The sequence below is a fragment of the Mustela nivalis genome (assembly GCF_964662115.1).
Source record: "Mustela nivalis genome assembly, chromosome: 11".
Taxonomy (NCBI): Eukaryota; Metazoa; Chordata; class Mammalia; order Carnivora; family Mustelidae; genus Mustela; species Mustela nivalis.
The window spans coordinates 59,705,702-59,729,631 of record NC_139030.1 but is presented as its reverse complement, the minus strand read 5'-3'; the positions used below and the strand labels follow the sequence as shown (position 1 = coordinate 59,729,631).

Below are 23,930 nucleotides of genomic sequence, written 5' to 3'. Positions count from 1 at the left end.
TATACATGCTTCCTAAAAATGAAAGCTTTTTAATTCTTTGCCATTAAGGTGACTGGCCTTTTGCAATACGCTTAAAAAAATACTAAATCAACCTACCTTAAGAGTAGGTTTGAGTCTGAAAAGATTGAAATCTAGGGTAGATAATTGAAGACAAGCCAGAAGACATTCATCAGTACTCTGCTCTCATAGATTCTACAAAACTATTCTGCAATTCACCCAAATGATGACCACTTGCCTTAATGTACCAGGGACTTGTTGTATGGGGTCCATCAATCCTTGCCAGCCTTTGCTGGTACAGTTCGTGATAGAGACCATTGGTCGACAGAATTTGCACTGGAAACAGACTTGTTCATTAGTCTAATGAATTCACAGGAGTCATTAATTATCTAACACTTATCTAATTAGCTAACAGTTTCACCTGTCAGAGCCAGAGGTAAATGCCAGACTGGAATTCAGTGGTCCTCCTCATTATACCCTAAAAATAAATGGTGACATGCAGCACAGAATACCAAGTAGAAGTGTGGAGACTTCACGGTGGTAAGTGGGCATGCCGTGGTTCCGAACGGCCAGTGGTGGTTGGAAAGGGACAGCAGGTGGAGCTGTTGGAGGTGGGTCATGACCTAAGAGATGCATGTAAACCACAAGCAGCTACTACTGTCCCAAGTGACAGATGCAACACAGTATTCAGGGCTATTTTGCCTCCAAGTTGTCATTACCTGTACTGAGATCAGTTTCTTCAGGGATTTTTTAATCTTTGGGCAAAGTTACAAACATCTCTTTGGTGGTAGCAGCAGAAAGATTTAGGCTGCTACAATGGTTCTTAGTCTCTTTCTGTCTCATTCTATAAGCTTTGTTCCCGGGCAAAGATGGACCTAAGGAGGCCAGCATGGAGTTCGAGGAATTTGTCCAGACTTACTATCACCACGAAGAGGAGCATCTTCCGACATGGAGATCCCAGGTAGGATATGGACACTTGATTACTTACTGTCATGCACATTCTTACAAGAGAAATCCATTCACATTATGCAAAGTCTTGTATTTGTTGTTTGGGCACTTATGAACATTTTGAGCTCTGGTTTGTTTGAAAATGGTGAGACTAATGTTCTTGAAGCTCTTATCAGCATGGAACTTTAGCTGAGTGCCATGAGAGTTGGCAAAACAGGATCAAGATTAAGTTCCTCTGAAGTCTTTTAGATTTTCCATCCCAAAAGCATAAAGTGAGAAGCAGTAGCAAAGTAGAGAATTCATGGATTTTTTTTTTTTTTTAAGAGAAAGAGCATACAAGTTGGGGAGGGGAAGAGGGAGAGGGAAGGAGAGAAGCAGACTCCACCCCCAGTATGGAGTCTGATGCAGGGCTCGAACTCACGACCCTAAGCTCAGACCCTAAGCCTGAGATGAAATCAAGAGTCGAATGTTTAACCCATTGAGCCACCCAGGAGACTAGGAATTCATGGATTTCTTAACAGAAACTCTGTTTTCTAAAAATATTGGACTGCAGTTCTTTTTTTTTTTTTTTTTTTTTTTTTAAGATTTTTTGCAGTTCATTTTTCTACCTGGATTGGCCTCTGACAATTGGATTTTGGGTTAGGTTTAGCTAAATGAAGAAACCATGGGAAACAGATTTTATTTAATTATCAGAACTTCTGTATGATTTTGAATGAGCGAAGTTCAGATGAAGGGGTTCTGAGGTCCAGACTTTGGATGTTTTCCTCACTTCTGATCGCAAAGAATGAGACTGAGTTGGTGAGAGGTAGAGTTGGGGTAAGAAAATGAAATGTTTATAAAGAGGGACATTTTTGGGACACACTTTTTTGAGATAACCCAGCAGAATTGTTATGGAAATCAATGGAGGACTCACATCCATGTATAATTGTCTCAAAATAAATGTCAGTGTGCTACACCAGACCCACACTGGACCAAGGCCAGATGTGAGAGAAAGGTTCACTGGTCAACAGTTAACAAACTAACCAGCCTGGTCAAAAAGACAAGATGCCCTACCTTCAAAGAGAGTCCATCTTCATGGGGAAGTGCTTCTGAGAGCTGGGTTGGAGTAAAAACGGCCATTTTGAGGAGGGTATTTTTGAATTGATAAGGGACTTTAGAATGCTCAGGAAAAATTTCGACCGGCAATTTTAGAAGAAAGCATAGGTTTTAAAGGAGGGTATCATTCTAACTTAGAGCTGAACTACTGTGATTTGATATATAATTTAAGAGCAAATCACAATATTTTTCTTTCTTGACATCAACTTAAGAATGACTATCCATGTAGTAGAAAGTAAGGCTTCAAATTTACCTGTTCCCAATAAATCCACAAGATCTGACAGGAACACATATGTTGGGTAAGTAATTTTGATTTTTTTATTTGTTCTGATGAGATGGATATTCTTTGGATTTTATATTAAATATTCATAAGATGGACCTCTGCAGTTATGTAAGTTTCTCAAGTTTAGAAACAATACAGTCAGAACACAGCTCATAATACAAAACAAAATTAAAACAATGCACGTTTTCTTCCCAATGGCATTTTCATTTCTTGGTTCTTGGTGGCATTTGGTTCATCTAAGAAAGTGGAGGAATGTATCAGTTAGATTTCAATTAAAAAAAAAAAAAAAGAAAAGAAAAGAAAATGGGGCCAAAAAAGAAAAGTCACAAAAAACATGCAAAAGGTTAACCAACTTACATGAGTGAACAAACTCAAAGTTCAGTCTGGGATTCAGCCTTTAATTCCAGGACCATGGGCTGTAGCTAAGAAATAATTAAAGGAGCTTCCCAGTGCCTAAGGGAGATTTAACTGTGTTGCAGCCTATTATGAAGTGATTTCATGTGCTTTGTGATGGACTTTACACAGAATTCACTTCTAAAATTCCGTGTATGTTATTCATCTCGGGGTAGACATAAATCTGCCAAAGCTGTCTGCAAATTTAGCTCCAATTCTTGCCCCAGGTTCACAGAACATAATAGAGCATTAATCTTCATGAGGCTTAAGGAATTCTTGTGAGTTCCCTCTGATTTGCTGAGAGTTGTGGGAAACCTATTGCTTAGAGCCTTTATCATGTCAGCATTTCCGAAAATGCTCTGCTCACCCACCCTAAACAGAGGTAGCCTCTTATGTGTTCATTTCTTCAGGGAAGCCAAGGAGAGGGTAAGGAAAAACTATGAAGATGAAGGTAAGGGTAAAATGAAAGACTTCTCAACAAGCACTTTCCTTTGGTTACCAATATATACTACTGACCATTCTGCATAACTTCTCGTGGTTTGCTGAAAGACTTTATCCTTCATCCTATCTTTGACCTGTGTTTTTGGAAAAGAAAACATACAAAGCAAGCTTGAGGAGAAAATAGTAAAAGATACTCTATTCAGTAAAAATCTATTTCAGAAAGATCAAAGTATTGCAATGGTCAGATTCATACTGGGTTGAGTTTGATGTGATGACCAAACTGGTTTTTCCTTTGGTCATTGAAAAGTGATCATCTTAGAAATGCTTATTGAAGGACGCCTGGGTGGCTCAGTTGGTTAAGCAGCTGCCTTCGGCTCAGGTCATGATCCCAGCGTCCTGGGATCAAGTCCCACATCGGGCTCCTTGCTCCAGTCTCCCTCTGACTCTGCCTGCCACTCTGTCTACCTGTGCTCGCTCTCTCTCCCTCTCTCTCCCTGACAAATAAATAAGTAAAATCTTTAAAAAAAAAAAAAAAAGAAATGCTTATTGATAAGCTCAATGGGATTTACATCTTTCATGGACGTGCCCTCCAATTTCTTGACCAAAGGATTATCAGGCATTGGGGAAGACATCAAGGAAGACTAAAGAATAAAACTAGTAGTTGTTCTAGCTTGAGAATTTCTTCTTGAAAGAGGAAGTATGGAGTAGATCAGTGATTTTAAAAATAGTAAGATCCATATCTCCTTGATCAACTGAATCAGAATTTCTATGGGTGAGAGACTAGGTATCAATACCTTTTAAGTGCACTAGGTGATCTGAAATGTTGATGGAGTTTAGAATCATTAGAGAAGATGAATGGCACTTTTTTTTTTTTTTTATAGAATAATGATTTATAGATTCCATGGAGGAAATCTCCAGATTCCCCAAAGGCAAATCTTCAGAGAGCAAAAGCAGTTTTGTAGAGTAAAACAGAAAGTGTAAAAGAAGTTGGAAAAGAAAGTGGATGGCAGTGTTTCCTCAAACTTTAATGTGCACAGGAATGGCGTTAGAGTTAGTTAAAATCAGATTTTGATTCAGGATATCTGGGGTAGGGACTGTGATTTTATGTTTCTGACATGCTTCCTAGGCAATGCGGCTGCTGTTGCTGGTCCACTGACCACACTTTGTCTAAAAAGGGACTATGAGTCAATGTCCTCTTACCCTTCACCAAGAGAAGAAAGGGGGTGTCCTTTTGTCTGGAGGCTTTGAGGCTTGTTCTGAAGTAGGAGAGCATACTAACATCATGGAATGCTTTATTTTTGAAACCAGCCATGATCCACTAATTAAGAATCTGTTACCCTAAATGTTTTTGAGGAGGAAGTTAATAGTACTTCTGTTCCACTTCCTGAACAGTTAAATTTAATTCAACAAATAGAATTTGTTAAGCCTAAGGGATTAAAAAAAGATGTATGAGACAGCTTGCATGAGGGAATTCACAGTCTTTCTGGGGAAACAGAAAATTAACATGTAAAATGCTAAACCAATGCTCTAGAAGCTCAGTGTGGGGAATCCATATTGATTGACCAGCAAGGAAAGATTCCTGGAAAAGCCTTCATGGAGGAGGTGATATTTGAATATGAAGTTGAAGAACAAGTAGGATTCCAATACATGAAAAATGGAAGAGAAGGGAAAGGATGGTTCAGGAACAAAGGCCTAAAGCAGGGGTTCCTAACTTTGGCTGCACATCAGACCATCTGGGAAGATTTAAAAAGTACTTTCAGAGTCTAAATTAATTGGGGCCTGAAAATCGGTATTTTTTTGAAATGCTTCCTGGTGATTTTAATGGGCAATTAGGTTCAGGATCACTGGAGATATATAAAGACACCAGGTTTTTGTTAAGATTTTTTGAGGTATTTTCAGGGAAATGGGAAGAATGCAGAGCAAAAAAGTCCCAGATGGTTCTTGGCAAAGATGGCTTGACCCACTGTGGTGTGGGGAAGAAAACTCATTATCACTAATAATTAAAATAGTATATAATTATTACTGAAATAACCGAAGGCTGTGGATGATGGGCTTTCTAAAAAATGGATTAGATTGTTTTAAGGTCATTCCTATAGTAGCAGTCATCTCACAGTCTTGCATACATTGCTGGCATTGTTTTGCTGAGAGAGGGGAAGGTTGGTGGTCTAGCTAGCACTGCTCTGCTGGAGGCCTGGGCTGGGCAGTGGCCACCTGGAAGGAAAGGAGATAGATTCAGCACAGGTGGTGGAGTGAGTCCTCAGCGGAAGTGCTCCTTAAGGCATGTTGTTTGGACCAGCAAAATTGGCACCAATGAGGGGCTTATCAGAAATGCAAATTCTGACACATACATCCCCAACCTATTGAATCAGAATTTCTGGCGGAGAGCCCATGAAGTGTCCATTGATTCTTATGTCAGCCAAACTTTGAGAAGCTCTGGTCTACAGAGCTGAAAGAGGCTGCAGGACTCATAGATTACATGCACACATACATCAGACATAGACATACACAGGACCCCATGGAAAGCCAAGAAGGAGGCAAAGAAGTGTGCTAAGATGGAGAGACAGGAGAGTGGAGCATATGGAAGGATTGTCATGGGAACCTTGGGCTGCTGATTCAAGATGCAATGTTCATGTATTGGGGAAGGAGCTAGAGGACTGGGAGCCACCACATGCCTAGGATGTGCTGGGATGTCACACCCAGAATGAGTGGGAATGAACGGTAACCACTGAATCACATTGGGTGATGGAGTGATGGGCTGGTACCATAAATGGCTACAGGGCCTTCTGGCTATAGTCCTTTCTTTCTGGCAAGTCTGTCTTCCTTTGGCTCCTTAGCAGTTTTTCCTACATTCTCTCTAGGGAATCTGGTGGAAGAACGCTGTTGGACAAACAGTTTCTATATTTAAATGTCTCCTCCTTCTTTTCTCACCTTCTGTTTTTCAGTTTAACTTACCTTATTACAATAATTTTGTATTATACTGTCACATGTTTTGCTAAAATGAGGCTTTTTAACGTCTCACTCCCCCCTTCTCCAAGCTCTCTAGCTTCGTGTCTTCTTCATGCTTTTCTTGAGCATTCCTTTTCTTGATAAGCTCTAAATCTGGTTTCTCCAGAACTATATGCCCATTCATTCTTTCTTTTCCTCTACCATAACCAAACCCAGGCTCTCAGGTTCCTATTCAGCTCTGTGCTTCCACCTCATCTCCATTTCATTTATTTCTCTCTTGAATCTAATGGGACAAAGTTCATTTCCAAGTATGTTGACAAAATTAAAAACCTCTTATTGGTCAGGTAGGCTAATGCTGTTTAAATTATCAGTGGCTTCAGGGACACCTGGGTGGCTCAGTTGGTTAGGCATCTCACTCTTGATTTTTGGCTCAGGTTGTAACTTTTGGACCATAGGATAGAGCCCCATATTGGGCTCTGTGCTCAACATGGAGTTTGCTTGAGATTCTCACTACCTCTGCCCTTCCTGCTGCTCGCTGGCTGTCTCTCTCTCAAGTAAAAATAAAAATATATCAATCAATCAATCAATCAATCAATCAAATCTGTGGCTTCTTACTCAATCTAAAATAGTGATAAAGTAAAGGGAGGTGTCTACTCTGTAGGCATTTGAGATCCACGGCCTCCCATCTCCTGCATTTGACCAGAAGGCAAGGGATTGAGTGAGATCCTGGCTTTTAGGAGCCACACCTAGGAGTTGGTGTGTCATTTCCACCCCATTCCATTGGCCAGAACTCAGTCAGATGACATCAACTTACTGCAAAGAACTTGGAAATATGGTCTAGCAATGCCCCCAAGAGGAAAAAGAAAGGGTTTAATGAATACACTTTGCCACACACTATTTTCCATGTCGGTCTCTCTAAAGCTGGTATCTTTCAGATTTTCCATGTTGGGGAGGTATAATAATGACAGTTCACTAGTCTTTGTTTCTTGTACCTCATGTGTGTCACAAACATTATCTCAGGCTTTAGGTCAATTTTGCAAGTTATTATTTTCACTCTACCTATTTTACTGATGAGGAAACTAAAGAACCAAGATAAAGTAACTTACGCCAGAACCCAGGCAGTCTGACTCCACAATGCAGTAGCTTATATTGCACAGTCCCCATGCAAGGAAAGAAAATGACCACGAGGGCCAAACTAAACTGAAGAAATAAGTGTTCTGTAATCCACTGGTTGTATAATCTTGCAGAAGTTTCTCAACTACTCTAAGCCTTGGCCTTGCTTGTAAGTTGGATGATTAGTATTACTTAATAGAATGACTATGCAATTAAAATGCAACCTACCAGCAATGCTTGGGGATGTAAAAGTATTTCTAACTTCAAGAAAAACAATTGAGTTTCCTCTGCTATTGTTTCTTATTTTTCTAATATAAAGTTTATACCTTCAGCTAGAAAAATGTCAGAGATTCCAGTAGGAACCCAAGCTATGTTCATACTCTAAAACCATTTAGAATGTACACATCATGAACAATTGTTTCCACCCCAACAAAACACAAAGTGTCCTAAACTAAATTGAATACAAGCATGATTATTTGGCTGCTCTGGTCCCTAGAGATAAATACAATTTTATTGACAATACTGCTAAGTATTCAGAATTCATTACAATTCAGTTCACTGTTTAACATCTACATTCATAGCTGAACCTCACTAGTTCTCATTAAATCATAAAATAACTCAACAAAACTAACAATACTATCTTATTCCACTTCTTGAAAGTAACCATTATCCAATATTTCATATTACTAAGATGTGTTATTTCATAAGAAATATGAGAAAATTGTTTATGGAATACTGTTAGGAAAATTATAATCTATATTTATTTTATCATATATATTTTTTAATTATAAAAGCAACTCATGTTCATTATTTGAAATTGGAGAAAATAAAAAAATACACCTAAGAAAAACCCTCCTATCAAAACACAGGCACCATCAATTTATTTTTTCTTCCAACCCTTTCTTTTTAAATTTTTTATTTTTTATAAACATATATTTTAATCCCCAGGGGTACAGGTCTGTGAATCACCAGGTTTATACACTTCACAGCACTCACCAAAGCACATACCCTCCCCCATGTCCATAATCCCACCCCCTTCCAACCCTTTTTAATAAATAGATTTTAAATAGATTTTAAAGTAGCTGGAATTATATAATTTGTATTTTGCCTTTTTTACTTAACTTTATGTCATTAACATTTCTCCATATTATGACATTTTCTTTGAAACACGTTGTGTATGGATGTCAAGTGGCTGTGCCATCGGTTCTCTTGTCTATTGTTGTCTTTTATGCTGAAGTATTTTCTATTATAAACAGTGCACAAGTGGATATTTTTATGCCTAAAGATTTTTCATACTGCTTATGATGATTCACAGAAATGGTCAAGGGAATAACTTTTTAAAGAACTTCTGTTTTCCAAAAGGTCTGCCCCTATTCATAGTCCCATGAGTTGTATGATTTTTTTTTCTTTTCTATTATTTATTTATTTATTTATTTATTATGTCTTTATTTATTTGTTGTTGACTGGCGTGTACACTAGTTTCAAGTGTAGTGCAACATCAGGTTTCAACAAACCTATAGGTTGTGCTGTGCTCACACATGTGAGAATTGTGTGAGAATCTGTGAACTATCTGTGCAGTGCTCACCTGACTTTTATTCACTTCTTTAGCAGTGAAAGAGCAAAAGTCAAAGTTCTTACATTCACTGCTTTGCTAAATCTTCACATTAACTCTTGTAGGTGAATTTAGCAGATATTAATCTCCTTCATAAAACAAGGTAATTGTTCTGAAAGTTTCAAGGAGGTAAATAAGTTATACCATATAGAGGCAAAGCTAGAACTTGGACCAAGTTTCTCCAACTCCCATTCCCAGGCTTCTCGCCTACTATACTAGGTACACTCTCGGAATCATAGAAACTGAGAATAGTCCATTAAATGGGAGGAGTATTGAATAAAGGGAGGGAAGAATAGGTAGAGGTTAGCTAGAGAAAGAGAAAGAAGGAGAAGAAAGGAAGATGAAGGAAGAAGAAGGGAGGGAAGGTAGAAAAAGAAATAAATCTGCAATGTTCATTAATCATTGGTGCTAAATTGATTCCCATGTCTCCAAGGGCATCTGTAATAGGCATAAAACAGCTGGTTAAGGAAAAGAGTGGGATTAAACCTTAAGTTTCTCTGAAGAAAAAAGTAACAGCGCTTTTTCTATTTGAAAGAAAAAAATACTACACTTTGGTATTCTGAAAGTTAGTTTCCGGGAAATCATTGGGATAGAAAGCTTTGTCTTAGACATGAAAATTATGACACTACAGCTCTCTCTGTCTCTCACTCACACCTGTCTGTCTGTCTGTCTGTCTCTCTCTCATACACACACACACACACACACACACACACACACACACAGTTTCCTGATCCTTGTTACAATCCCAGTAATCAGGCCTTTACCTTTCTACCCAATAGATTTCCATTTGCACTTATTCTCGCCCTGTCTGTCAAAACCGCTATCCAACCTTATAAACTCACATCTATTTGGTTATGGACCTCTTCTGCAGATTCTCTTTTGGATAAATAAATAAATACATGCTCTGGTTTAGAACCTATGTGTTTCCACCAGAGAGCAACTCTTATTGATTGGGCCATTTTCATGGATAGAAGGCAAAATTCTGTATATGTGTGTCTGTGTCTTTGTGTGGTGCATGGATTAGGGAGCAGATAATGTAGTTCCACATGATCAGAACTCGCTGTTAAACCTATAGCAAGATTCTTTAGAGGCAGCTGGCAAAGTCTGTTTTATACACCTTGAAGATTTTCTTGAAACTTGTCTTCTTCCAGCCACATTTTTATCTTTGAATGAGAGCATGCTAGGTTCAATTTCTTGACTCCCTCAAATCCCAGGGCAGCAATTCTAGCTAAGAAGAGAGCAAAAAAATCCATCAGTACCTGAAAACTCAGCCTTGTCTTCAGAGAGTTGATAACCATTATTAGTAGTACTATCTACAAAGGAAAAGGAGAACTTTGGGTGTATAAAATTTAAGCCTTAAAGATTCTGATAGTCCTTCTTATTTCCTTCATTTCCTTGATTACTAGATTTTTAAAAGGGTTTGCTAGCTGGTGCTGAAAAATATTAGTTGCTTAACACAATGTGAGTTTATTTCTTACTCACATTGACTACAAAGTGAATGTTCCTGGTGACTTTCCTCCAATTGGTGATTCAGGGACCCAGGCTCTTTTCATCGATCTTGTTGTTCTATCACCTTCAAGGAGTGGCTTATGAGGTTTCTCTGGGTGTCAACACCCATCCAGCAGAGGGGAGAAGAGCATTAGTTGGAGATTTCCATGGGCTGGGACCCATCAAAAAATTGTTCACATTCTAGTTGCTGAAACTTCAAGCATATAGCTTCATCCAGCTGGAAAGGAGGCTGGGAAGTTGAATTGAGTTGTGTGCCTGGAAAGAAGGGAAATAGCTGTGGTGCTCAGCTAATCAGTCTTTATCAAATGGACTAGAAATCAGACCAGATTAATGCAACTTCGACAACATGGCAAAGTTAAGCCCTTTAAGACATGGGATATATTCAAAAGTGAGTTCGTTCTGGCAGTCATTACTTTAAAGTCCATAATATATTTTTATAATTCTTCAGAAGAATTCCTTCCCAATACATTTCTATCTTCTTTGATAAAACCAGGAGAAATGATAATTTTGTGTGGGATATAAATCATAGAGAGTACCACTTAAGGTCAACGTTGGTGGTCTTCTACCATATTTTACTTCTCATTAAAGCAGCCAGACTGAAAATTGTGTCTAGAGGTGATATTTAGTAAGTCTGAGTTAGGAGTAAGTCCTCAAGAATGAAAATGTTTCTGTCTATACATATTATCTTTGTGTCTCCAGCAACATTCACAAATTCCTGTTGATTACAGCAGTATCTATAGTTCAAAGAAGAATTCAAACCACAAGCTATTCTAACATCTGTTTTGGTTTTATGGTCAATCTGAATAGTTGTAATTTACATTTGCTGGCACTACACAGTGAAGTTATTTTCAAACTACTGTATTTTGTAAGACAACAACAACAACAAAAATGAACTCTTTGTACTTAGATGTTGAGCCAAGTCCTAACTACCCATACCAACAGAGGGAAAAATGTTATGAATTATCAATAATAACTTAAGAACTCACCTTAGACCATAGTCTTACCCTCTTTGCTACCCAGCTTTTATGACTAACTTTCATTGCAGTTCATTACCACCCTTAGGCCCATCAGAGAAACCCAAAAGAGGGCACAGAAAAGACAATAATGAGGGTGGAAGAGAAGCAGAGACCCTGGATAAAAGGAAAATTACATCCTATAGTTGAAAATGAGTGTGGAACAGGAATTATTGTTAAATGGAAACAGAATGCATCATGCATTCAGACCACCCAATAGTCTTAGTAAATCATTTGTGAATGAGGGCACCTAGTCTATAACTTCAGTGTTGGGTACTTTCTTGGACATGTATTCTTCATCGCTGGGAGGAAGCTCACCAGCAATCCTGATCCTCTGCCTAATGCTGCCCACATCATTTAGGCACCACCAACTGCCTTTCCTTACTGGATTTGAACAGCTTCTTTTGTACTAAGTTCTGCAAATACAGAAACAATAAGCAAGTTCAAAAGCAAGGCCAGGGAATTGCTACATGATGGGAAAAATAGTAGTTGCCATTTGTTGAACACTCAGAAGTCACCTGGCTTTGTGCAAAGTCCTCTGCCATATCTGATCTCATTTTGTCCTTACCAAGCCCTCCGAAGGATGGTTCTGCATTTTTTCTATCTTGGAGACAATGATCTGAGGCCCGTAGAGACTATGTGTGTAACACTAAGCAAGTCACTTAATCAGCAATAGGGTGGGGCAGGCCCTTAAACACTACATTTGGTGCCTTATCTCTCCGACTTGGACCTTCTTCAGACTCTGTGCACCCCACTGCTTAGCTTAGATTTCCAAATGGCTTTGCTTCTGATGCTCTTCTATGAGCTATATGTCCTTGGGTCTCTGACGTCACTGCTGGTGCTCACCAGGCTGCCCATGCTGTTAGGCGGCTGCTATCCTCTCTCTGGTCTCCAGCTCACCATCCCCAAGGCTGGTGCACCTCTGATAGGCTTTTGCACAAGCTGATAACACTCCCAAACAGTTTTATCACCATGTTTTATTCGATTGGACACCCTTGACTGCAACACCTGTGAAAATGTCAGAGATGTTAAAATAGGAACAAAACAAAAACAAAAAGAAATCGCTAGAATTGATGAAATAGCGTGGCGAGATTTCCAGTCTACATGATAAGGCTTATTCCATGAAAATTTCTTCTGAAGGAGAAGTTGGAAAGTCTTGGTGTGATTTCTTTAAAGCTTTAAGTTAACGTAGCACATTTTACAATGAAAACTACTGTTTGGGAATATGGAATGAGAAGACATATCTAAAACTCACAGTTCTTTTTTTCCTCCTGTTACTTATATTCCATGGCCATGATAAGCATATGGCCTGCTAAAGCACTCAAATGAGCTGTCTGTATCAACTTAAGAGGCTGGTTGATGTTCACTATAAACAGCAACACCGGGAAACACCTACTTGAACTAAATCAACACCTACTTTGATTTTGTGATTATCTTTTCCTTTACTAATTAAGTACATAAAGCTTGGCATCTGGTTGCTGTATTTACAGGGCAATGATGTAAATTAGCTAACTCGTGAACATAACCCATAGCGTCTATACATACCCTTAAGTAAATTATTGAAAAAATAAAACTAAAACATTAAAGTTGAAAGCTGACCCTTGGTTCTTATCTTGGTTATAAGGCAGGTTTTGTTTACATTTATTAAGAATCTGCATTGGGGAGATCCCCAACACAGTGAAAGAGTTTGCAGTGTTCATGTGCAAGGAGCTGGTGGAGGAAAGTAGAAAGGACGTAAAGGAAGGACGAATATTGCATGCACAAAAGTCATCCTGTGTCCTCCATTGGTCTAAGTACTCAATGGTTGCCCTTTAGGCGGTCACTACAAGCTAACAGAAAAAGGTGGGAAATTCTGCATGCAGGAGTTCTTTCTCCTCACCTGCTTTGCATTAAACTAAGTGCCCAGGTGTGGCACTCATGGTTGGAAAAAATTCTAGGGGTAGAACATGGCATTCAGCATCACTTTATTTAGTTTATTAGCTACTACTTAGCTATTCAAGTGGGGGGGGTGACCCTCAAAGCACACTTCCTCTCTTTAGTTTAGAACTGATTAGGCCTCCAGCAATTTTCTCTCCTCTACCCCTTATCCAGCTTTGGGAATGTTGAGCTTTTCGTACACAGGAGCCAATTTTCTGGATTGTCAAAACATGCTGTTTAACACTATAATCAGCTTGCTGAAAAGCTGCTAATGCATTTCCTCAAGCTCTTGTGACCTGCTCCCTGGATCTGGACTATGTTAACAGCTCTGGACACACATGGTGTCCTAAGACAAAATGAAAGTGGACTGATTTACCATTTTAGGGAACACATAGACCATTTCCCTCTTGGACTTCGGGGAGCATCCCCACAAGGAGAGTGTCTACACGTGAGCACCCAGATGGTCTTTTTGTCGCTCTGCCACAGGTCCGTATTCCGAAACAATCAGTCTCTGTCTCTCATGTGTCTGAACACTACAGCCCTCCTAAGAGGCCCAGCCAGGCATGCCAGAGGACAGGGCAGGAGTCCACTGCACATGTGCGACACTGCTATGGAGCTGAATTACCTGCAGCTCCCACCCCAGAGGACAGCCCTCATCCGTCAATCACCAGATAGTACCTAGAAGGGAAGATGATGAAGGCCTGCTGGGCAGCTAAATTGATTTGGACCAAGAAGGCCTCATACCTGCTTGTGAGGCTCAGATGGGGGAACCCATTCATTTAGTCATTGTTCATTCAACAATTGTAGAATGTCTACATTAGAAGGAAGCTGAGTATTCTCCAATTTTGGCAAATTTTGTTTTACTAATCTTCACTTGACTTTTGGACTACAACCATTTGTCCTTTTTTGCACAGTAAATGGTAAATGCAAAAAAGGTAACATTTATATAAATATGAAACTATCATAAACAAGCAGTAAAACTTCAGAGTCAGAAATAAAAACAGCACTAGACGGATCCTGCTGTCCTGTCTAGGAAAAAGACCTGAAATATATATCATGTCCAGAGGTCAGCCAATTAAGAGCAGTCCTCACTAGGCAGACAGAGATTTCCAATTGGGACTCCTTCTTTAAAAATTCTTTCTCTTCAGCAGCCACTGAAGGGGTGTGTGTGTATGTGTGTGTGTGTGTGTGTGTGTGTGTGTGTGCGTGCACGTGCTCGTGTGTGGCAGAGAGAGAGAGAAAGAGGGAGGGAGAGAGACAGACTTTAGCAGGAATATGTAAACCCATTTGTCATTTTATCATCATGTTGCATAATAAGTGATAATCATAAACCTATCAAATATCTGATTTAGAAGGAACCCAATAGATCAAATAATAGTTCATTCTCTTAATTTATAGTTGAGGAAAATGAGATTTAGAGAGTCTACTCATTAATGGTAGAGCCAGTGCCAAAGCCCAGACTTGTTAATCTTGGACCTACAAATTAATATAGCTTTGATTCATGTCTCCAGGAGGCTTACAGTGCCTTTGGAAGTCAGGACATGTTCAGTGGAAACCCAAAATGGGGAAGCCAGAGGTTCAAACTTTCCCTAGTTTAATATTCTTGTTGGTGAAAGGGAGAGAACTCAGCTGAGCACATTGTGGTTATGGTTACAATGGGTTTCCAGATTTAGTGAGAGAATTAGTAGCAGGTATCACTTAATTGCCAAGATGCCCCTGGTGCTTGCCCAATGCAAAGTCTTTGTACCCAAGAGGAGAACATGTTGAAGAACACATTTGACCCTCAAATATTATGTAAGAATGAAATAGCCACTGATTCAAAACTCAGTTCCAGCTACCACAAATTCCAGCATAGAGGGTCTTTCTGGAGAGTTATTAGAACCTATTATAACTACCAGGAGTTACTAAATCTTCTAACCTATTCTGGTGATAATGATTTTATTGTAGCAAATGCTGAGGAAAATAGGGTTATGGTCCTGAGTACAGCAACACAACCTCAGCTATGCTCTGAATGGTGAGGTGTGAATGTAACCCATACCTCTACCCTCATACCTTTCAGAGTTCTCCCTGAGTTAGCAGAGAATGAACAAGGCCACCATGAATGCAATGAAATGGATTTACTCTTTCATTTAGTACAGTGGAAGAGGACTAATTACAAGGCAGCCAAATTTATATTTCCTCAGAATCAAGTCAATCTTGCAAAAAGCTCTTTTTCAAAGGCTCACTGAAAAGAGCCCTGTGGGGCGATGAGAAATGGCCATGCCCGGACACACCCGTACACCATGCCATCCCTACCTTCTGCTCTTGACAATGAGGGCTGAACTCAGTGTAACTGGCAGGGAGATGTCTCTGTCTGATCCTCGCAGATGGACACATCTATCAGCATGTCAGGTAGGCGTCAGAGCTGACTTACGTTTTCATCAGCTTTGGCAAAGTCATAATGATTATGTAAATTAATCTGAGGGCTGTTAACTTGTAATGAAGGAAGAAAATATGTCCTGTGCATGTACCAGTTTGCAAGATGTATAATGACTTTCTCTTTTCTCTCAACCGCATGGCACTGGCATTCCCTCCATTTCCATTATGCCTACACTTCACAAACTCATCAAATTACTGCACCATGTCTGGTGCTGTGATGTTACCGTTATCAGAATTGGTACATCAGGGAGAATAGGTGAGATGGGTTGATTTCTATTATTAAATCCAAGTGATTTTTCCCTACAGGGTAGCTGCCAAAATAGAGCAACATACTCAGAGCCCAGCAGATACCCAGATGGGCTAGAAAGTGTCAGGAGGCTGGGCTTGAGGAAATTTAAAGAAATTTAAACTTTAAAAAAAAAATTAAAGAATTCTAAAGAACTATTTCCTTTTTATCTTCCTCTTTTTTCCTCCGTGGAAATCTGGCATGAGAGATCACACTGCCTATTGCCCAGATGGACTTAGGTATTCTTAAGGGGAAGAATGGAAGAATTGTTGACAAATATGTATGAGGGTTAGTGTAAGTTTTGAGTATAAGTATGAGTAAATTTTGAGGCTGAGGAATTTTATAAGGGACAGAAATAAGTGCTTGGAGGGAAAAATTAATCACTAAGATTTGCCTCGTTTGTCAGCTAAGGAAGCAGACTTCGGAAGCCCTTAGGAAAGCTCTGTTTTAGCTCATGTCAGCGACAACATCCTATTACTTGGTGGCTATTTTCCTCATCAATGCACCAGAAGAGATCAGGCTGGGTTTTTAGAGAAGGGCCAGGTGATGTTTCCTAAGGTTTGGCCAGGGCCCCCTCCCCTCTACCTTTTTCCTCTGGTCAGGTGCTGTGCCTCTGCTTCCACACTGGGTTGACGCCAAGTTCTGAGGAAACCTCCTTTCTTTTTCGATCTTTTCTCCAGGAGCAGGCGTTGGAAGGAGGTGATTTTGCCATGTCACCAGATGCAAATAAAGACAGGACATTGTAGCTAAGAAGGTTTGGTTGACAGTGTGACAGGACTGCATGGGCGTTGTCAAAAGGGCTGTGACTGCTTTCAGAATAACACAGTCCTGGAATAAGTGTGACCTTGGAAACCTTGGACAAAGAATTAAAGAAGTGACTTGTCCAATTGCCAGAATCACTGGTTGTGGAGAGATGCTTCACTAGAAACAGACATGTTCACAAGGATTATGCCCTTTCTACCACTTGACTTTGTATAGGGTCAAGTCCAGCCATGGCCCTTACAGGTGGCATAAAGAACATCTGTGGATGCCCATCCAGAAAGAGAGGGAGAATGTTGGCCACCATTGTTAAATCAGGCATCCTTCTGGATTGTTGTTCCACCAGTGTTACCCCCAAATAATAGGTGGTAGATAACAGTGCATTTGGGGATGAAATGCATAAAATTGTTATTAAGATTGCTTATAATTTGGGGTTGTGGGTTCTAAGGATCTGTCTTCATTGCCCATATCCATGCAGTGTACCACCCTTGATGCTGTGTCTGCCACGTGATATGAACAAGGGTCCAGCATGTGCAAGGCACTCTGCTGACCATCCAGCTCACAGTCATGGATCCTAGTTCTTTCATTTTGTGGCAACACAATGTATCCAGGCTGCCCCAGTATCTCAATGAAAATCTATGAATGGTGGGAAATGAAACCACTGTGCTGTTGTGGAGACCTTCATTTTGAAGTTTTGTCCTCGTTAGGAGCCTTAGCTTATTGATAGGATGAGAATGTTTGTTTTGTTTTAAGCAGCATTGCATTCAGAGACGAAGGAGGAAAAACTCATTCCTTTGTTCATGTTCCCACTCCTTAGATGAGCCAACAAATCGAGGATATAATACCTGATTAAATGGTACTTTGACCTCTGAGAGATTTTAACCAAGATATTAATGTTCTAAAATATCTAAATCCTAGGATGGTAGGCGAATAATATCACTTTTGATGCCCACATTTTCAAATTCCTTCTCAATCACTTTCCTGTTCTTGGGACAGAGTGAATAATTCAAGGAGCCACATATTTGACTTATTTTTTACTTATTTTAAAAGTGTCTGACCCACCAAGTCTCTTTCATCATGGATCTCTCCCTGGACCTTCTTAATCAATCTCATGTTGATCAATATTGGAATTTATAAAAACCCAGAAGGATATGGCTGTTCTCTGAGTCAGGGGTTGATAAACTTCTTCTGTAAAGGGTCAGAGAGTAAATATTTTAGGCTTTGCAGATCATATGATTTCTGTTGGAACATCTCAACTCTACTGTTGTAGTATGTAAGCATCCAGAGATAATATACAAATGAATGAATGTGGCTATGTTGCAATAAAACTTTATTTATAAAGACAGACTGAATTTAGCTCATGGATTATAGTTTACAGATCTCTGCCCTATGGCATCTCTATGGAAGCATTCACTCATTCAACATATTTTTATTGAGTAGCTATTATGTAATAGGCATAATGCTAGGTTTGCAGGACAAGAGTAAACAGACATTGCTCTTACCTTCATAGAGTTCGTATGTTATCCCAGCAATAGACAAACAGTGAGTAATTACAAAGTATAATAAATGTTAAGACACAGAGAGTCTAGGGCACTATCAATATATGTTCCCTTATCCAGGCTGTAAACAGAAACCAGAATGGGTCAAAAACTAGATTAAAAACTGGGCTGGGGAGATTTAATGTAACTTATCCATATTGCTTTTTATTTTTTCCCCCTCCATGATTCAGTTTTGAAAAAACTGACTTATGTGCATACCTGAAGAATGAGTTGGAGGTGGTTTGATGAAAGAGTGTGGGGGAGGACAAGACAGCATTGTAGGCAGGGAGAATGGGAGTTGGCAGTAAATGGTTTCTCGGGTCCCTGAGACTTGAGTTCCTGAGTTCCCTGAGCAAGCCAGGCTTTGCAGCAATGAAAGGTCAGCCATGAGGCCTAATTTACATGGGGTTGGAGTGGGGGAGGATCCATGTGACAAGAATCAGAAAGGAGAAAGGATAGAGATGCAAAGAAATTATAGTAATCAAGGAGTTGCAGAGAAGATTAAATATCAAGTAGTCCCATCACTTTATGAAAGCTACTTGCTGGCAGGCTCATTTACTTTATTCCTGACCTAATTTACTCAAATTTGAGCCTGAAGGCCACTACTAATTTGCATGTCCAAGAGTCATGTTTGTCTTGAAATCTAAACCTGATCACGTTGTAAATGTGAATCTGGAAAGACAGCAAATGTAAATACCTGTTCTGAATGTTCTTATTTAATTGCATTTGCAAAAGAAAATAATTAAAAGATGAAAATAGGGAGAATCATTAGCAGCCAGCATTAATTAATGTTGGCAGAATGGATTATATACTACATGTCAAAAGTAAACTCTAAGTGACATTTTCTGTAACCACTCTTTTAATCCCACATTGCAATACTGCCCTGGGGTCTGGGGTAATAACAGACGCCGCTGCAGATTCCTTCCTTGAGCCCTGGCTCAAATAGGTAATCTTGGACGACATCACCACCTGAAGTACTAAACTTGACAAGGAACTGCCCTAGGAACTCCCCAGCTCTAGCAAGTGAATCTCCCCCCCCCCCCCCTTTACAGTCCTTATCAGACACGTGATATATACCTAGGATTTTTATGAAGGTGACAAGAATTTTTAAACTGGGAAAGCAACAGAAAATTTTCAGCAACTCTTTGTTATTCAAAGCCATATTTTACATTAAAAACTCTGCTTTAGAAAATTAAATAGTTGGGGATTTACAAAAGGAACTGAAACAGCCTTTTTGACTTACTAGAGTGTAAGAATGTAAGGACATAATAAGCAGCACACAAACATCCATAATGAATTTCTATTGAGAGTGGGTTTAATCCTCCAAGAACAAATCAAATACTAAAATACAATTAGCAATGTTAGCCAAATCTTATCTCTGTTTATGCCTTTAATTTAAATTGGTGACTCTGGGAAAAGAGGAAATGCCGATTCTATGTTTCTGCCATTTTGAGGTACATTCAACCATACCCAGGGAAGAGTGGGGACCAGGAAACAGGGAGAAATATTTGGGGAGGAGGTTTAAAGGGATGGGTGGTCTCAGAATGGTACTTTTATCTCTCAACCCTGAGGGGTCCTAAATCAGGTGATTTGCCGAGTAGTAGCTCTTGCTACAAGGGGTGCGGAGGGGCCAAGAGAAAACACCCTCAAGGGCAGACCCTGCTCATTGTAGAAGAAAGAACCTAAGCAGGATTGTTACCATTCCTTGAACTGCCTTCTAGAAATCGTGTAGCATTGTTGCGTTCATGTATGTTCATCAAATTTGGTGTTATCTCATCTTAAATTATGTTTCTTTTCTTTTCCCTTGGATCAGACTTAGGGTATTATATTGAATTTTTTAAAAATTATGTATGGAAACAGGTTATATTATCTTCAAATGTTACTTCAGGTTAGTAAAAGGGGTGTCAGTACATATGTGTTATAGAATAGGAGGCATGTTGGGTCTGATAAGGTTGAGACTCTGTCATAGGCCATGGGCACCTTCACTGGGAGGGTCATCGATAGGTTTTAGCCACAGCTTGCAAATGGTGGCCTGTTGGAGTCAATGTTTTCTTTGGCCTGCACAGCATTTTTTAAAATGTGAATTAGTTTGCCAACGTTGAAAATTTCTGGAGGTTTCGCAAGAAAGTCCAGATTTTTGGCTTCTTGAGATAACATAACATAAAAAATATAAAATAATATAAGCATGGCAGCCCTGGCCAGCCCCAGCTATCATCCAGGCTAAGTTTGCTGAAGGTCAGGCCAGGCTGTTCTTCCCTTCAGACCAGGCAGACCTCATGTATGTTACCTGATCGGCTTCTGGGACATGGCAGTTTGAACTGACTTAGAGGACACTGGGTTAGAGGGGTTGGCAGGCAGCACTGAGGAGGAGGGAACAAGGAGAAGCAGACAGACAGGGTGGAAGGAGCGTGTAAGAGAAAAGGGAGAAAAAGAGTGGAAAGGGAGCGAAAATGGGGACTGTGCAAATAATGGTTGGTGACAGTGTATCAGCCTTCCTGCTTCAACCCTCCTCACTCAAGAGGGAGCTGCGCGGGCACAGTGGGGGAGGCAAAATAGCATCAGGCTTCTCCAGAAGGAAGAAGAAAGCTTCTTCCTTTTAGCTTCAATAGCTGACACAGGTGATAAATGAACCCTGAGAGCTGACTAGAAGGAAAAAAGCAATCACAAAAGGGTGGCATGCAGCCCAAGACATGTGCAGCAGGGAAGAAGGGAGACAAGTTGATTGCTTGAATGTGACTAGCACTGTCCTCGTGGGGATGGAGAACTGCAACGTCTCAACCACCATCTTCATCCTTAATAGCTTCCAGAGGGTTGAAGCCGCTTCTTCTCCACCAGCACCTGTCCCTGAGCCATCCCCCAGTCACAGAAGCAACCTGAGATTTTCCTCAAAGGGCAGATCTCCCGGCAGCCCTCCAGGTCTTGCTGTCCCAGTACAGTGCTAGCTGCTGTGGCCTCTCAAGGATTACTTTTCCCAGAGCTGGAGTGTTCAACACTATGAAGACTCCTCTCTATGAGGGACTCTTTTTTTTTTTTTTTCAAGATTCTATTTATTTATTTGATAGACAGAGATCACAAGTAGGCAGAGCGGCAGACAGAGAGAGAGGAGGACGCAGGCTCCCCACTGAGCAGAGAGCCCGATTCGGGGCTCGATCCTAGGACCCTGAGACCATGACCCGAGCCGAAGGCAGAGGCTTTAACCCACTGAGCCACCCAGACGCCCCACTACAAGGGACTCTTAAGCCAGGCATGGCCATGCTTCAGGTGCCTTGAGGGGGAAATTCAGATGGCTTGATGTGTCCTACCAGGAGTGCAGACCCAAGCATTAGAGTTAGCCATTGAGCACTTGGGTCCCCAGCAAGCTTCTTAGTGATACTGCTGCCACGTTGGTAGGACATCAGGTTGCTAAGAATTCTCCACTCTCTTTCAGTCTGGGGTCAACCAGGCGGAGCACTGGAGTCCTTTTCCAGAGAAGAAAAGTTACATTGCTTGAAGGCAACATATAAAGCCAGAGTCAGAAATACTGAAATGGAATCAGCAATGTTTGTTGCTCTGTGTAGATTTTGTGGTCTAAAAGGTAAGCTATTCATGAAAGCCTCTGGTCCAGTTCTCCTTTACATGAAGTTATTTTCACTTCACAGGAGAAGAAAAAGGGATCCAACTATATATTACTTGGGGTTGAACCATGCCTTGTAATTGTTTATAATATCATCATAATATCTTATGGGAGGCAGGACATTATTCTCATTATGCAGATGAGGAAACCAAGTCTCAAGGGTCAAAAGTGAATTGCCCAAAGTCATGAAGGTTATATAGTCAGGACCTCACAGCAACTTCCACTTTCTTGATCCTGGTAGTGGCTGCTATTTTCTGTTGCAATTAAATGTATCAAGACATGATACAATTGAGATATTCGTAAAATAGTTCATCAAAGGACAAAACATCAGTGGGAGTTGTATGTTTTCAAAATTAATTTACATGCAGTTTTGTTTTTTCCAACTTTTTATTTTGAAAACTTTTCATAATTCAGAAAAAATTTAAAAATAATAAATATCTATGTACACTTCACCAAGATTAAATAATTTTTAATATTTTGCCATATTTATGAATGTTCTCTAAATATTTATAGATGTATATGTATGTAAATAGGTGTGTATAAATATAAGTACACATACACCTGTTTGCTTTTCTCCTGATTCATTTGTAAATGAATTACAAACATTATGCCACTTAGCTCTTGTGCCTCAGCATCATTTCCTAAGAATAAAGATATTCTCCTAATAACCAAAATCCCATTATCAAACAAACAAACAAACAAAAAACCCAAAAAACAAAAAAAAAACCAAAACAAAACTAAGAGAAGTAAAAAGAGCTTCATAACATCACTTACTATCCACACATATTTAAATTTCCCTAGTTTCCCTAAAACATCTTTCATAGATTTTTTTTTCTTACTCAACATCAAGATAATTTCATATATTACTTGGTTACTAGATCTCTGTATTTTTTATGTCTAGAATAGTCCCCCACTCTTCCTTTTCTTCCTATGACAATGAATTTTCTTAAAGAGTCAAGACTGTTAACTTGTTGAATAGACCATGTTCTAGATTTGTCCATGTGTTTCATCAGAGTTTCACTTGTTCATCTTACTGCACATTTCTTGTAAGTGGAAGTGACGTCTCATGGCCTCACTAGATTCAGCGTTTTGGCAAGAACACTTTATGGCAATGTAAACTTCCAGTTGCACCACCTCAGGGAGATGTAATGTGAAGATGTCCCAGTATTAGTAATTTCAAATTAGATCACTTGGTTCACGGGGGTAACTGCCATTGCTTTCCACTGAAAAGTTAAACCTTTCTCTTTGTTTGGAACAAGTAATCTCTGCAGTGACAATTTAGCAACTGCATGAACACCTTGTAACCCAATCATCTTTTACCAATGATTTTAGCATGGGCTGCAAGATGATGATCTTTAATGCAATCATTCCCCCTACATTTAATAGCTGGCGTTCTGCTTTAAGTTTTTCTCTCTCATACTCTTTTCTCTCTTTCTGTCTGGCAGTGGGGGGTGGGGGAGTAGTTATTACTGCTTTGTGGATCTAGTTCAAATCAATATGTTGTAAATGGTTTCTGTCATTGTTTTTGATACTCAAACTCTTCCAAATTTGACCAGGAAGAACCCCTTCTAGCACACTCTTTTGTCCTTTTGACATAATCCTCTTAGCTCTTGAGAATTTTCTTGCTTTCAAACACAACAGGATTCTGATGTGCACTTTCCTTGCCTCAAGTCTGGAATGAGCCATTTCTCCAGGAAGCTCTGGTGCCTCTTGGTGGAGAACAGTAACAGAAAACCAAACATGAGTGTGTCATGCATTTTAATTTTTGGTGAAATTATTCCAATAGAAGCACCAACCTTTGGCTACCACCACAAAAAACCTGATGAAGTAAAATACAATTTTCATGAGCACTCATCAAATAACTATTCTTTATGATTTTCAATAATTTCATAGTTATCCTCTAGGTTTTAAAAATTGTAAATTTTATTGATGGCAGAGAATAAAGCTGTAAAGAAGCTATAAAGTGAATAAAATATTATTTTTTAAATAAAATATTCTTCATTACACTGATTAAGAAAGTCTCAAACCTAAAGCAGAATAACATCATCT

The 23,930-nt window shown here is 39.6% G+C and overlaps 1 protein-coding gene across 3 annotated transcripts in view; it reads left to right on the top strand.

The window, feature by feature from the left end:
• Nucleotides 1-871: 871 nt before the first annotated feature.
• UPP2 (uridine phosphorylase 2) overlaps nt 872-23,930 on the top strand; it is a 33,043-nt gene continuing 9,984 nt past the window's right edge. Inside the window, exons 1-2 of one of the 3 annotated variants that reach the window (XM_082691414.1) lie at nt 872-958; nt 21,696-21,842. In XM_082691414.1, the coding sequence (XP_082547540.1) occupies nt 946-958; nt 21,696-21,842 (160 nt within the window). In that variant the 5' untranslated portion in view covers nt 872-945. Of the gene's footprint in view, nt 959-2,085; nt 2,340-3,009; nt 3,168-21,695; nt 21,843-23,930 lie in introns of those variants that run through there. The other 2 variants (XR_014300684.1, XM_082691413.1) reach the window with 2 other exon arrangements.